At 45.2% G+C, this 16,274-nt stretch overlaps 1 protein-coding gene across 9 annotated transcripts in view; it reads left to right on the top strand.

Annotated features, from left to right (window-relative positions):
* Positions 1-13,169, top strand: part of phf20a (PHD finger protein 20, a) — a 14,155-nt gene extending 986 nt beyond the window's left edge. For 2 of the 9 annotated variants that reach the window (XM_020055874.2, XM_020055877.2), the window contains 17 exons: positions 386-471; positions 1,768-1,871; positions 1,984-2,164; positions 2,901-2,985; positions 4,122-4,198; positions 4,341-4,953; positions 5,177-5,227; positions 5,335-5,604; positions 5,697-5,909; positions 7,415-7,513; positions 8,184-8,339; positions 8,923-9,104; positions 9,318-9,417; positions 9,576-9,771; positions 10,628-11,072; positions 11,300-11,474; positions 11,576-13,169. In XM_020055874.2, the coding sequence (XP_019911433.2) occupies positions 442-471; positions 1,768-1,871; positions 1,984-2,164; positions 2,901-2,985; positions 4,122-4,198; positions 4,341-4,953; positions 5,177-5,227; positions 5,335-5,604; positions 5,697-5,909; positions 7,415-7,513; positions 8,184-8,339; positions 8,923-9,104; positions 9,318-9,417; positions 9,576-9,771; positions 10,628-11,072; positions 11,300-11,474; positions 11,576-11,718 (3,120 nt within the window). In that variant the 5' untranslated portion in view covers positions 386-441 and the 3' untranslated portion in view covers positions 11,719-13,169. Of the gene's footprint in view, positions 1-323; positions 472-1,767; positions 1,872-1,983; positions 2,165-2,900; positions 2,986-4,121; positions 4,199-4,340; positions 4,954-5,176; positions 5,228-5,334; positions 5,605-5,696; positions 5,910-7,414; positions 7,514-8,183; positions 8,340-8,922; positions 9,105-9,317; positions 9,418-9,575; positions 9,772-10,627; positions 11,073-11,299; positions 11,475-11,575 lie in introns of all 9 variants that reach the window. The other 7 variants (XM_020055875.2, XM_020055876.2, XM_020055878.2 and 4 more) reach the window with 6 other exon arrangements.
* The last annotated feature ends 3,105 nt before the right edge of the window (positions 13,170-16,274 follow it).

Here is a 16,274-nt window from a genome sequence, read left to right as displayed (position 1 = left end):
TTAGGCAATATTTCGACATTTATCTGCCGTTCCATTAGTCTTATATGGTCAGGTTAGTGCATTTAAAACAATGTACTAGTAGGCCTATAGTAGAAGGTTATTTTCACCCTTATCGGTTCTGCTGTAAACAGCGTATTGCGCGCCATTTGAGTCATTAAGGTCGCTTCCGTACGTTTTGAACACACTTACAGAAATAATTATGCCCTATTCATTCACATGAATTTTTCTGGAATATGTGTTTGTGAAACCTAAATACATTTTATTCGTGTTATCCATGTTTGCTACATAAGTAATTGGCCTACATAAGCTTAATCTAATTTCAGAGACCTTACCACAATGCTATTGTCTTCCATTGTTTCAATACGTGGAATGTTCGCCTGACCAGAAAACACGTGGGTTGCCAAGTAGTGTGAAGATATCCGGCTACTAGGTTGCATTGAAATGGAATATGCTCAAAGTCAATCCCCGAAGGTGAGTTTTGCATCCACAAAGTAGGCTAATATAATTGCCTAGATTTGTTTCAAATATTGTGTTTCCCCTGTTTCTAAAAGTGTTTTGATAAAATGATACAATTATCCTGGTCCCGAGAAAATGTAATGCATAGCGATGGACCAGACAATGGATCTTTGAGTAATGACTTAATCGTCAAAACGAAAATATAGCTAATTTGGCAGCATTATAATCAAGTGCAGAATTATCACACTTAGTGATCGCCTGGGTTGGACGAAAAGGATACACACCAGACGTCATAATTTCAAGTCGTGCTGTCTGGCTCTTGGCGTTATACTGCCTGCGTAAATATATATAATCTAGCCTACAATACAGATTAGACATTATTATTGCTATAATCGATAGAGTGGTTCATATGGCTACCCGCAGGCCCTTCAGTGAGTTTACGTGTTGTTTTGACTATGGACACCGATTTCCACTAGTCAATTAATGTAGGCTAGCGTACTTTAATGTTATTAAAAGAATCAGGTGGCCGAAGATGACGACATCTGAGGTAGGCAGTAGGGTTTCCTCGTTATGTGTGCTGTTGAATAATCATTGAAGCCAAATGTTTCAGATATTGAATAGATGTTTCATAAAGGAATTTTCTTTAGAAATCCTTCAGAATTGTTTTTAAGCCTGGGTTATGGCGCTCTTAGAGAGACCATACCTTCAGTTCTTTTACATCACCCATTGTTATGTAATAGGCTTGTCTACAGCTTTGCTTATAAATGCTTATAAAGCATCTATGTAGCTTTGTGCTAATTTTTGCGACTACATTATGGATGCTCAATGTTCCTTATTTTGCAGACACAGTGTTCACATCTATCTTGTATGCAGCAGACTAAGGTCATAACTTAGAACTATTGGGTTACAACATAGCTTGAGATGTCAGGCAAAAGTCCACTGTCAGTCTGCCTGCCAACATTGTTCCTCAGTTGTTATCCTCTTCTACTCATTGTGGAATCCTCATGTGTCTTCTGCCAGTGGACTGTTATTGTGTTTATATCACACATATCTACAAGTAGTAGTTATTCTTAGATACAGTATTTTGTTTCTGTAATAATTCCCTTCTATCCGCCACAGAAATTATCCTCATCCCTTGTTCCCTATTCTCCTGCAATCTCCTCAACAAAACGACTCTGAACTTTAATAGCACTCAGATCTTGGTAGACTGAGTAAAAGACAGTGAGCAACGCGCGCTATCATGGTGGAGTTAAAGATCTGGCCGTGTGTCCGGTGTTTTATGAGCTGGATTTGTGTGTCTCTGTTTGTCAGCAGGAGGTGGATGTAGGCACGATGAGCAAGACTCCCCCTAACAGAAGAGGGATTACATTTGAGGTGGGAGCAACGCTAGAGGCCAGAGATACCCTAAAAAACTGGTGAGTCATTCTTTAGTTGTCTCCTCGCCGTTTCTGATTTCAGTTGCATTTCCACTGCCTGCTCTTTCGGTGTTTTTCTCAGTTATACTGAACTCGTCTTATTTGCTCTTAGGTATCCGGCCAACATAGAGAAGATCGACTATGACGAGGAGAAGGTTCTGATCCACTACCGCCAGTGGAGCCACCGCTACGACGAGTGGTTCGACTGGACCAGCCCCTACCTGAGACCTATAGAGAGGATCCAGCTAAGGCGACAGGGACTGCTGGACGACTGTCCTATCCCTGTAAGAGAAGTACTCTACCTATTTACTTACTCTCTCTACTTTCTATAGTGTCTTTCTACTGTCTCTGTATCGTCTCCACGGTATCCCACGTGTCTGTGTACTGTTGATATTGTCTCTCCACTGCATATAGTCTCTATCTACTGTCTCTGCTTTACTCCCTTTAATGTCTCTCTACTGTCTCTCTTACTGGCTGTAGTGTCTCTTTACTGTCTCTCCACTGTCTAGTTTCTATTACTGTCTCTCTATTGGCTCCACTGTCTCCCTATATTCTCCTCTGTCTCTCTATTGTCTCACTACTGTCTACTTTCTATTTGGTGTCTCTACTGCCTCGTTACTCTAATGTATCTTTACTGTCTCTCTGTTGTCTCCACTGTTTCTCTATTCCCTTCAGTCTCTCCACTGTTTATAGTTTCTGTCTACGGCCTCCACATCTCTTTACTGTCCATAGTGTCTATCTATGGTTTTTCTATTGTCTCCATTGTCCCTCAACTGTCTATAGTGTCTGTCTACTGTCTCTACTCTTCCTACTATGTCTACGGTCTCATTACTTTTTATACTGTCTCTATGTTTTGCTGTTTCCCTACTGTTTTGCCACTGTCCCAATGGTCTACCCACTGTGTCCCCGTAGATTATTTTACTTCACTTTATCAGATCAACTGTTCTCCTACTTGTACTTCATTTAAATCTGCTCATGCTGATTCTGGATCCATGATTGACATTGTCATGTTCTTTCATGTGTCTTCAGGGATTTCATGTGAATGACAAAGTCCTCGCCAGTTGGTCGGATTGCCGCTTCTACCCTGCCAAGGTGTTGGCAGTCAATAAAGATGGTGGGTGGTTTTGAGACAAATTTATATGCATGCTTCTGTTCAGCAGAGTAGAGGACCACAGGGGAAATCAGTCCCTTGACATGTTTATGTAAGTACCCGTTAGAAATCTGGTAGATATACCCGGGTGTAACAGATCTATTTTGAATAGGACTGACCCTATTTAGTTGTTTGGTAATTTGGTCCTTGATCAACCAAGATTGTAATAGAGCAGTGTATTATTTTATAGTTTCAGAGATACCCGTCTTATTTGCTCCTGTATCAGTAGATATATTATTTTAGAAGTCCTGTGTCTCTCACAGTCTCACTAGTCCGGTGGTTCTCAAAGTGGGATGATTGTGTGAAGTGCTCGCATGTGTGAAGCTGAAGTAATGTAATGAATTTGATAGGAAATGGAATAGGCTATCCACAGTATTAACAGTCTACCTACTGAAATATCTTGTCAATGTGCTTGTTCAGAACCAAAAAGTTGCTCTTCTTGAACTATCAACAGCATTTCCGTGCAAACTCTGGTGTGCCTATTAAGATTAGGGACCAGAAGGAACTGGTTTTCTTCCACCGTTTTGGCCTGACAGAAACCGATTTTATCTATGCAGATAGTGTAGATATAGTTTTATTTATACAGACACATTCACCAGAGAAAGAGTGGACTATATGGTTTCATGGATCCTTTTCATACTCGCTGTGGAAATTTGCACTGCCTTACATTTTTAGGGATAAAGGAAGAACATAGTCAGAGAAATATATTGCCATATTCATGAAGGGGAGAAAGGAGGCCAACAATGAGCGGACACCATCCACTGGCATAACACGCTGTGCAGAAATTACATTGCACTTTTCATCAAACCTTTGCTGCTAGTTTTAGTCCCCAGAGAAGTGACATGATCTCCCTAGATAATATCTACTTAACATGATGAACTTCAGCAGAACATCTAGGTCTAAAACACATCTTGCATTGTGAGGAATAATTGCAGTTTGTGGCCGCCTTACATAACATAATATATGATAATGACAAGTCTCCTGTTCTCTGGCATTCGTGGTAGGTCATAGTTCTATGTTATTTTTAAAGCACAGACGGGGACGGACCTAATTTTGAACTGACAATGTGTTTGATTCACCTGATCTCCATTTGCCTTCAGCTTCGTACACCGTCAAGTTTTATGATGGGGTCGTCCAGACCGTGAAGGGGATCCACGTGAAGCCTTTCGTCAGAGAGGTGAGCTATTGGTGACCTCTCATCAGGGTCTTTAGTGGTGTTTGATCCTGCATTACTGTTCACACTGGGTCGGCTCTCCGTGCAGAGGATCACATTTATGTGGGTCTTACGTTGCCACGTTTTCTCCCTCCACCGGAAATAGAGAGGAGGACGGAAACCTCGGTCTACTGAGAGGAACGAGGTCAGGAAGCCCCAGAATGCCAGGGACAGGAGGCCTCACGAGAACGGCCCTAAGAGCAAAAGGGCCAGGCGCAGTACCTCGGACCAGGAGGGGGACAGCGAAACGGGGGAGGATAACGACGACGATGATGACGAATGGGGCGAGAGGGAGGGGGAGGAGAAGCCCAAGACTAAGGACAGCGAGGGCGACGTGGCCAAAGAGAGTCCAACCGCCATTATGCAGGAGGTGGATACGGTGCCGAGCGCGGAGCAGAATGCCAGCGGTCACACGGCGGGCACAGTGGACCTGAATGGAGTGAAGGTGGAAGAGGACGAAGGACACCGTGAGGAGGGGGCCATTCACTTCAATGGAGAGGTGAAGAAGGAAGAGGTCGAAACGAAAACTGAGGACAAAGTCCTGAGCTCGCCCAATGAAAGCAAGCCTTCCGCCGAGTCAACCAATCAGGTGTCGATAAAGGTAGATCCAGTGCCTGTCACATCACCCTCGGCCTCGTCCACGAATGAGACGGCGGGGCAGGATGCAGCCAGCCAACCGGAGAGCTCCGCGCCTGCGCCACCGACGCTCCCGGTGAAACGTAAGACCACAATACCATAGAAAGTCACTATACAAAAGCCATTCTCATATCTCCAGTGCACTGAAGATGCTGGCGCACCTACATTTAGAGGTTCTGTCAGTATTTCAAATTGGCATAGACAGTTTGAATGCCTTTTGGTAGAATGGTCGGTTATTTGTCTTGTCTTGAACTTGCCTTGTCAAATGCGGTCTGTTTCACGTGGTCTCTTGTGCCTGTGTTTCAGCTGTAAGGAAGCAGGGTTTCCACAACCCCAACAGATTCAGTCGGGAGCCACGTGAGTCCTCCTGCGCACTGTTTAACGCCGTTCAGTCTCCCTGTTAACGCCGGTCACATCTGGCCGTTGGTCCGTCCTCTCCTAAACCCCTCCGTTGTTTCTTTCAGTGTACAGAGTGATCAAAAACCAGCCCCCCCCTGTCCTGTCCATCAACTTGGACCACAACCCGTTTAAATGCAGCGCTGCCGGCTGCCCCAAGTCGTTCCGCAAGGCCAAGCTGCTACACTACCACATGAAGTACTACCACGGAGAGGATCAGCAGCTGGAGGAGGACCTCAGTCCCACCAGGAGCGTCCAGACCCGGGCCTCGGAGAAGCACCCCTCCCCTACCACCCTGGAGAGCCCTAAGAGGCGGCGCACAATCTCCGCCTCAATGCGTAAGCTTAATAGAAGTGCTTTAGCTACACGATGGAGCTGACCAAAGAGGAGAGCAGGTGTTTTTGAAGTGTTGTTTTTCTATACCTGGTAGACTCCACTGTGCATAGTCCGACAAGAAGTCCCCCGTCGCCACGTAGCGAGGCCAAGACGATGGGCAGACGCACGTCAGCGCCACCTGCTGGCAATCCCCAGAGCCAGCACCAGAGGGCACTACTGAGGGAGAAGAGCAAAGAGAACCATCTGGACAGGAATGGACAGAGGGCCGTGGGGAGAGAGAGTACTGAAAGAAGTGGCATGGACATAGGTCTGTATTAGATGAAGAGATGTCCAGGACAGTCTGTAGGTCTGTATTAGATGAAGAGATGTCCAGTTCAGTCTGTGGGTCTGTATTAGATGAAGAGATGTCCAGGACAGTCTGTAGGTCTGTATTAGATGAAGAGATGTCCAGGACAGCCTGTAGGTCTGTATTAGATGAAGAGATGTCCAGGACAGCCTGTAGGTCTGTATTAGATGAAGAGATGTCCAGGACAGTCTGTAGGTCTGTATTAGATGAAGAGATGTCCAGGACAGTCTGTAGGTCTGTATTAGATGAAGAGATGTCCAGGACAGCCTGTAGGTCTGTATTAGATGAAGAGATGTCCAGGACAGCCTGTAGGTCTGTATTAGATGAAGAGATGTCCAGGACAGCCTGTAGGTCTGTATTAGATGAAGAGATGTCCAGGACAGCCTGTAGGTCTGTATTAGATGAAGAGATGTCCAGGACAGTCTGTAGGTCTGTATTAGATGAAGAGATGTCCAGGACAGTCTGTAGGTCTGTATTAGATGAAGAGATGTCCAGGACAGTCTGTAGGTCTGTATTAGATGAAGAGATGTCCAGGACAGCCTGTAGGTCTGTATTAGATGAAGAGATGTCCAGGACAGCCTGTAGGTCTGTATTAGATGAAGAGATGTCCAGGACAGTCTGTAGGTCTGTATTAGATGAAGAGATGTCCAGGACAGTCTGTAGGTCTGTATTAGATGAAGAGATGTCCAGGACAGTCTGTAGGTCTGTATTAGATGAAGAGATGTCCAGGACAGTCTGTAGGTCTGTATTAGATAAAGAGATTTCCAGGACAGCCTGTAGGTCTGTATTAGATGAAGAGATGTCCAGGAAAGTCTGTGGGTCTGTATTAGATGAAGAGATGTCCAGGACAGCCTGTAGGTCTGTATTAGACGAAGAGATGTCCAGGACAGTCTGTAGGTCTGTATTAGATGAAGAGATGTCCAGGACAGCCTGTAGGTCTGTATTAGATGAAGAGATGTCCAGGACAGTCTGTGGGTCTATATTAGATGAAGAGATGTCCAGGACAGTCTGTGGGTCTATATTAGATGATGTGGTGTGGAAAGACAAAAAAAAGCCTTAAAGCGATAGTTTGACCTAGATTCATATTTGAGTGAAATTCCACTTACCCTGAGTTGTTTCTTGAAGGCCCATGGAGTCATTTTTCACAACAAGCCATTATTCACACTCTGTCCCAACCTCGAATTAGCATTATTTGCATTGTCCAAATTCATGAATTGAAACTGTGCGAGCAACATTAGCTGCAACGCAAGTAGAAACCTAGGGTAAGCCAAACCTCACCCAAATATGAATCTAGGTCGAACTATCCCTTTGAATAGGTAAATCAATGTGAGCAAATGTTAAGCTGTCTTTTTCTGATCAAATATCCACCACAGAAATATTCCCAAACATGCTGCCGCATTTGTAATGGTAGAACATGTCTTCAGGCACCTCAGCCGCTCCGAACTGTCGATTCTCTCTCCCTCCAGGACTGGTAAAAGACCAAGACCGGCTGAAGGAGAAGAAGCAGAGGGACTTCCTTCGCATTAAACTCAAGAAGAAGAAGAAGAAGAAGAAGGCCAAGTCTGGTGAGGAGGGGTCCAGTCACCCTGAGTGTCCTGCTTGTGCACTGCTTCATTCAGGCTGAGTGGCTCCTGGTGGGATCGTGTGAGAGGGTCTTTACACCTACACACCTCTTTAATACTGGCCTGTGTCAGTTCGTCAGCTCACATGCATCAGCAACGGTTCACTGGCTCTGATGCCTTGCACATCACTAGTGGATGTTTAGTTGATGGGAGGACACATTACGTAATGACGTCCTTTACGGCATGTTTGTACGTTTCTTTAGCCGTCTGAATAGTCCTGGAAAACGCACTAATATGCGCGTGCCGCCATGAGAGCAGTTCAGTAACTGTTCCAATCACCACTTAAAAACCCCAAATTCACTCTGTGAGCGTGTATGTGTTCGACGCTTGTTATAATGGCGCACCTATTAAAAGGATGGTTTGTTGCGTAAACTCTTAAGCAATTAGCTTTGAATAGTGTTGTCTTGGGCCAGCTCACGTCTCAAAACGTTTAAGGGTTTCTTTGTAATGCAGACATCTGTCTTCGGCTGTAAACATCACAGATCTTTTTCAAACGGTGACTGTTTCCCCCTCCCCAATAGAGGAGCGTTGGTTTTGACTGTCCTCACCAGCATTTGACACATTTTGTTCTGCGTCTGCCCTCCACCCCCCACCCCTTCCCCACTATTAACAGAGGACACGGGTAGTGAGGAGAATATTGACATCTCCGTATTCGCTCTTCAGTCCAAATTGAATTTGCCATTCAAATTCCCCCTGTCACACAATCACAAACCTGAGTCGTACCACTGCAGGCCTGGAGTCAGCCACTCAGATCAGATACACGTGGATGGTGGGTATCTGTCTGTCTGTCTGTCTGTGTGTGTGTGTGTCTGTGTGGGTGTGTTGCTTCCTCATTTTTGCTGTTTTTCTTTCCTGATTTTAGTCATTCAAGACATTTGTCCTCAGTTTTGACCTGTGTCTCCTCATCTCTCTATCAAACCAAGTTTGCTCACCATGTTCCACATTAAATGGCATGGCAAGCAATCAAACCAGATCTGTTGTCAAGTGGAGGACTGATTCTATGTTTTATTAATTTAATTCAGGGCCTTTTTCTCAGCTGCTATGACTTGATTTATTGCCATTTTGTGAATATGGTGTGTTATATATTCAGCCCACAGAGCTGTCTTTAAGAGGGATGTTACCATGTAGATAAATGATGCTTTAGTTTCCCGTGTACATATTTCTACTGTGGAGTACCCGATCTGCTGGCGCTTCACTAATTGCATCGAAATGACATTATCACCTTGGGGCTCACTCTAAAGAATGGGAAAGCTTCTTAAGAAGAAACCACACTGTAAATTAGTTTGTGGGGTTAATTAAACCAGGATGTTTTTTTTAAATTAGTTAACCCCTTCTATCCTTTTCCCGTCTAGATGAGGATAGCATCAGTGATTGGTCCACTGACAGCTGTGGGTGGAGCGATGACGAGCTTGAGGCTGAGCTGGGCGTTAACATTCCACCCCTGAATCTGGGCTCTGTTGCCTTGGAGACGGGCAGTCAGGAGATTGTGCGTTGCGTCTGTGAGGTGGAAGAGGAGAACGACTTCATGATACAGGTGAGCTGTCTCAGGGTACTGGCTCCAACGTCCCTCCATCCGCAAGGGCAGTGGTGGATTCACATCAGTCATATCAAAACAGAACCCGGCCCAAGGCCTAGACCAGATCTGATTGGCCCGATGCAAGCTTGGGCCAGCGCTTGACAGCAGGGCTTGATGCTTGTATGGCTGACTAGCTGATGCTAACTGTCGGGTCTCCATCTGGTTCCCCAGTGTGAAGAGTGTATGTGTTGGCAGCATGGGACTTGCATGGGCCTCCTGGAGGAGAACATCCCCGACAAATACGCCTGCTACATCTGCAGGGACCCACCAGGTGAGACAGCAAACACACAGCAAGGCCTGCTGGGAACTCCACCTCAGGTTCCTCCACGGGGTGGTCGGGTGGAGGCTCACGCCGAACAAAACAAGCCTGTCTGTCTGACTGTGCCTGTGCATCTACTCTCCCCCCCCCCCCCATGACCTCTGTTCCAGGTCAGAGGCAGAGCCTACGCTACTGGTACGACCGTGATTGGCTGAGCAGTGGTCACATGTATGGTCTGTCCTTCCTGGATGAGAACTACTCCCACCAGAACGCCAAGAAGATCGCAGCAACACACCAGTTGCTAGGTGATGTGCAGCGGGTGGTGGAGGTGCTTAACGGGCTCCAGCTGAAGATGAGCGTCCTACAGTGAGTAGAATAGTAAACCCGGTTCACTACTGCCCAGAGGATAAACCCAACATGAGCCACACCAGGCGTTCTGATATTGTTCCTCACAATATCTGTAGGCTTGACCGGGAAGTTGACCGGGAAGTTCGAAATGAAAAAAAGTTTGCCAATGTGTAGGCATGAGCCTATCACTGTTTCAGCACTATTCACTGTAGGACATGTAGGTCCGGAGAGAGAGAACTTTTCACTGAGCACAGAATGTCTCCATAAACTTCATTGAGCTAGTTTTTTTTTGTCCTAGACCAGGCGTAAGCTGTGTCCACAAAACCAGCCCATAGGGGAATATATAAGAGTTAAGAGCATTATGGCAGATTCATTTCAGTGACTGCAAAGTCCGCTCAGCATATTCTACGTCATCTGCCAGCCAGCTGGCCATCCCCTAATCACGCCCAGCCTAGCCTCGATTTGCTTGTGCAGAAAAAAGCTGACTGCTGAACATATGAGAATGTTTTTAGTTTTTTTTACTCCAGAATCAGTACCGTAGGCTTGGCTGTCATGCAGCCCTGAACTTCCATAATGGAAAGACTGACCACAACTTCACAAAAAATAATCTTTAGCCAAAGTCATGCCCCTATCATTGAACTGGCTCTACTTTCTACCAGGTGTGCATTCTGTGTAATAAGAGAAACCTAGTCTGAGACTGCAAGATACTCTTGAGCTAAAATCTTGTTTTGTTTGATGGCAAATGAGATTCCTGCTACCAAGCAAGTTGATAAGATGATTCAGTCAGAAATAGTAGACTACACACACATTTGGATGGCACAGGAAGACTGAAAGAGGAGCAGGTAGTTTGATCCTCCCCTGTGTGCACCTGTAGGACCCAGACACACCCAGATCTCCGCTTGTGGTGCCAACCCTGGAAGAGGGTCGAGAGGCCCTGGAGGAAGGGCGGATCAGGGACTGGCACTGACACGGCACCGTCTCCCGCGCCCACGGACGACGGCTCGGAGAGGGACCACAAGAGCCTGATGTCGGTCGCCATGGAGAAGCTCAGCCGAGCTTCGTCTTCGTCCTCCTCTTCGTTCTCCCCCTACCAGTCGTTCCAGGACTCGTACATCATGAGCGAGCACTGCTACCAGAAGCCGCGGGCGTACTACCCGGCAGTGGAGCAGAGGCTGGTGGTGGAGACCACACGGAGGGGCTCTGAGCTGGAGGACAGTCTGAGGAGTACCGAGGATCTCCTGGAGAGGGAGCAGCGTTACGGAGGCATGCTGGAGACAGGCCGCCCCAAAACCCACACACACCTCAACCCACGCACCAAGGTTAGTGTGCTCTCAGCCCACACACACCTCAACACGCACACCAAGGTGATGTCGTCTGAACTACTGTCGAACCCATTTAGTTTACTGGTCAGCTGTGTGGAAAATACATTGTCGGTCAGCAGAGCAGTGGAAAAATACATTCCAAGATGCACAAGACATCTAAATCACAAAAATGTTGGGGTGAAAACCCATTTCCTGAAAGATCCTTGTCCCCCCGTTGTGTCCAGGGTTCAGACGCTGGTCGTTGGGGCCAGGCGGAGGTGAGGGTGGAGGAGGGCGTGGGGGGAGATGTAGACGGCACCGGCCAGCAGCACCAGTGGCAGATCAACCTCCTGGACCACATCGATGCTGTGCAGGACGAGGTCACTCACAGGATGGACTTCATCGAGAGGGAGCTGGACGGTAGGACGCGCCCCGTGTTTCCCTCAGCCAGCGACGCGTTTCCTAACGCCACGGCGACTTGAGTGATTGAAGTTGCTGTCTGTTCTGTGTCCCCCGCTTAGTGCTGGAGAGTTGGCTGGACTACACGGGGGAGCTGGAGCCCCCAGAGCCCCTGGCCCGTCTGCCTCAGCTCAAAAACCGAATGAAGCTGCTGCTCAGCGAGCTGGCCACAGTCCAGGAGATCGCCCTGTGCTGCTCCACATGAGGGCGCCACCGAGCAGTTGGACGACCGCATCTGTAGGCCGACGGGAGCACTCTGAGAGGCGGCGCAGTCGAATGCAGCACTAACCGCTCTTTCTACGGCATGGGAGTGGGGTAGGACTGAGGAGTTATCAGTCATCGTCAACATGGAACCAGACTCAAGGCCAAGACCAGATCTGATTCTCCAGGTGCAAGCTTGGGCCAGCTGAGGAGAAATGACAGGATAGTTGTATTCAGATGCACGTTCAGTGTTCTGTAGACTGGAGCGCCAGTCAGCTCGGTTAAAAGACCAGAGAATGAAAGTGTGCTGTGCAGTGTCATGGTCAGTGCTGTAGGTAGTGGAGTCCATACAAGACGACAAACAGGAGGTGACGGTCATATGGGTTCGATGGTGCAAAGCGGCATCATATTAATGCTTGGGGTGTCATTTGGAGCTTGCTGTCATGTACTCAACAAATTGCTGAACTGTACTGTGTATTGAAGACCTCACCTGAACTTTCTGTAACTGACAGAACACTTTCCATTAAGCCATATTTTGCAACCTATTTTCCTTTATCAATATTGTAAAGTACTTAGTATTTGATCGTCTCCCATTGCATAATGTTTTCTGATCATGTGGACTGTTTTACAGAGCACAACCTTAATAAGGTTTTCAATAGGGAAATAAAACTATATTATTATATAATGGCACTGTATAGATGTGTACTTTCTGATGTCATACAGGGAATTATGTAAAATGCTAGTCAAAGATTGGTCTCATTACACACTGTGATTTTATTTTCCTCGTGGATCAGAGGCAATACTGTTAGTGTCTGTATTACTATACGAACAGTATCACACAGTCTGATGGCCAGATTCAGTTCACAATATGTTCACGTTTAAACAGGGTTTCTTTACAAAGCTAAATTCACAGTTTGGTTTTCGCTGCTGAACGTTTCCACTCATTCCTCAGTGTCAACATGTCAGCCATGTGCCAGATCGTATATGACACCTGTGAAGGTAGTTAACGTTTAACTGTTCAGGTCATATGATGGAGTAGTTTGGTGCCCAAAGGACCAGGTGGTTACTTGACACACAACCATTGGTTGATACAACGCCTGCCCTGTGCATCCAGTCAGACAGCAACTCAACCGTGAACTTTGACTCACTGTAACCTTTTGCTTACCCCAAATATTTGTGGAGAAGTCGGCTTCTCATAATTTTCTGCTCGGTTCTCAGTCTTGTTAGGTTTATTTTCTCATTGTTTCACCTGTACTGTTTACTTGCAATATTTTGTATTATTTTGTGTAAATACATCTGAATGTTATTTTCTGGCAATGGTATTGTTAACAATGTCTTCTTTAAACATAGTCCTCCAAAAAGAACCATACTAGAGTCAGTCAGGTTAACGGTTGAGATTTTTTGTTTTATACTTACAGATATGCTGGTCCATAAATAAACTACAATCTCTCTCTGCCTTGGACCTTTCTCTGAGTAAATATCGTATGGTTTTGAAAGAATGAATTGTGTTCTCTAAGCCTCCAGGATATGGAGTTACTTTTTTTTCAATAAGAACAAACATAAGTATTAGTATTGTAAACAAAATTATATTGAAAGCAAAACATCAACTAAAATGTATTGAGATCAAAAATATATATATTGCAAATAAAATATTTTCAAACACAAAAACAAATTGATTGAAAATGAATGCAACTCGCAACCGCAAAAAAAGAAATTGAGATTGTCAATTTGCAGCCCAAGACAATCGTTTTAACACAATTGCGTTATCAAGAAAAAAATCAAATGTATTTATAAAGCCCTTTTTACATCAGCAGATGTCACAAACTGCTTTTACAAAACACCTGGCCTTAAACCCCAAGGAGCAAACAACAGTAGTGTTGAATTTCAGTGGCTAGGAAAAACTCCCTAATAATGCCAAAATGTAGGAAGAAACCTAGAGAGGACCCAGGCTCAGAGGTGTGACCAGTCCTCTTCTGGCTGTGCCAGGTGAACATATTAAGATTATTGTAAAAATTAATAAATGCATGTGGACTGAGTCTAGAGTCTATTTAAACTTAGTCCAGGTCGGAAGCATGACCAGAAGGAACAAGGAAAGGAACAAAACGGGAGAGGGGGAGGTGTCAGCACAGTGGCAGCTGAAATCGTCAGGAACCGTCTCGATTTGCAACACAACCAGGAGGACTCTGGACAGCTATAGGAAGTTCAAAACGGGAGGAGACTGGGAAAATTCAGAAAATGCATTCCTCATATCAATAAGGATTTATAGTGGAGAAGGAGAACTTAACGGACAAGGAGAACTGACCCTACTCCCCCAACACAATAATATAGCAGCTTAAGACCTTGGGATTGAGACTGGGGGGTCCGGCGACACTGTGGCCCTACCCGGGGGAGGCCATGGACAGGGGCCAACAGGAAGGAAATCAATCCACCCACATTGCCAAGCATGAACCAAAGGGACACCCACCAACCGCAACCACCCTGAATGAGGGCCGAGTATTGCCAGCAGAGTACAGCCCAGTCGCACAAGTGTGCAACAGAGAGACAACAACCAGCCAGTGACTCCGCCCCCGAGAGGGATTGGAGGGAGGGCATCCCAGTGGCAATGAGAGCCCACCTGGCAAGACAGCAAGGGTGGACAGTATCAAGCCTTCCTGGTCACCTTCATGCCCCTGGGCCAGGCTACACCTAATCATAGACCGTGCCTTAGAGATGAGTCTTTAGTAGACACTTGAAAGTTTGCACTGAGTTTGCATTTCTAACCTTAATTGGCAAATCATTCCACAGTAGTGGAGCTCTATGAGAAAATGCCCTGCCTCCGGCTGTTTGTTTAGATTCTAGGTACAATTAAAAGGCCTGCGTCTTGCGATTGTAGGTTACGTGTAGGTATGTATGGCTGGATCATTTCAGCGAGGTAAGTAGGAACAAGTCCATGTATTGATTTATAGGTTAACAATAAAACCTTAAAATCAGCCCTAACCCTAACAGGCAGCCTGTGTAAAGAGGCTAGTACAGGAGTAATGTGTTCACATTTTTTGTTCTAGTTAGGATTCTAGCAGCCGTTTGTAGCACTAAATTAAGTTTATTTATTGATTTGTCAGGGTAACCGGAAAGTAGAGCATTGCAGAAATCTAGTCTAGAAGTAACGAAAGCATGGATTAATTTTTCTGCATCAGTTTTTGATAAAAGGTTTCAGATTTTTGCAATGTTTCGAAGATGAAAATACTCTTGAGACATATTTTATATGTTCGTCAAAGGAGAGGTCAGGGTCAAGGGTAACGGCGAGGTTTTTTACAGTTTTTTGGGATACGACCATGCAGCCATCAAGGTTCACAGTAAGATCTGCTAACAAAGCTCTTTGTTTCCTGGGTCCTAAAATGAGCATTTAGTTTTTTTCTTGAGTTTAAAAGCAAGAAGTTTGCTGTCATCCACTTCCTAATATCTGAAACGCATGCATCCAAAGCAGCTAATTTTGGGGCTTCTCCATGCTTCGTTGAAATATATAACTGTGTCATCAGCATAACAGTGAAAGTTGACATTGTGATTCCAGATTACAGCACCCAGTGACAGCATATATGAGAAGAATAATGGGCCCAGAACTGAGCCTTGAGGAACACCAAAACATACCTTTGATTGGTTAGAGGATATGCCATCTACACATATGAACTGATATCTTTCAGATTAATAAGATTTAAACCAGGCTAGAACATGTCCACATAGCCCAATATGGGTTTCCAGTCTCTGTAAGAGAAGGGAGTGATCAAAAGTGTCAAAAGCAGCACTAAGATCAAGTAACAACAGGACGGATGCAGAACCTTTGTCTGAGGCCATTAGAAGGTCATTTGTTACCTTCACGAATGTACTCAGTCTCAGTACTATAATGGGATCTGAAACCGGGCTGGAGCATTGCATAAATGTTATTTGACTTCAGGAAGGCATTCAGTTGTTGGGAAATAACATTTAGTTTATGATCAGAGATTAATTAATTCACTGCAACTGCCTTTGGAGCAAGGGATTTAACATTTAGGAGTCCCATTTTGATATGTGAGGTGATACAGTCATTTTTATTTGTGACCGAGGTGGAGGAAGGCTTTATCTTAATAAGGTTGCTATTGTTAGCACTACCTTGTTGAGCTTTTCTCAGCCTGGAACGAGTCACAGTGGCAATAAGTAAAACTTTACTACTCTGGCTATGCTATCGACAGACTCCACTATGCTGGCAGGCTGGCTAACAGCGTGTGGCCTGTCCTCAAAGAAATATTTGCCAAGTACTAGTACTTTTTTGGGTACCGATACCGACTACCAATACCAAGTACTTAATAAGGCAGTATTTCTCCCATAAAAATTACAATTGCCATCAAAGTGCAATGTATTTGAAGACAGTTTTTATTTGTCAGATGCACTATGGTTTCATATAAATATCTGAGTATTAAATTAAATGTATTGCAGTAGGCTATTTCAGAAACCTAAAAATGAAGAAACAACTCTGTAAACAAACAGCCTCCACACTGGCACAGTCTCCCCATTTCAAATAAATGTCTAACTCACTAAATATCAGTACTA

Source organism: Esox lucius, chromosome 17 (assembly GCF_011004845.1).
Source record: "Esox lucius isolate fEsoLuc1 chromosome 17, fEsoLuc1.pri, whole genome shotgun sequence".
NCBI classification, from domain to species: Eukaryota; Metazoa; Chordata; class Actinopteri; order Esociformes; family Esocidae; genus Esox; species Esox lucius.
This window is presented reverse-complemented; position numbering and strand designations above follow the sequence as displayed.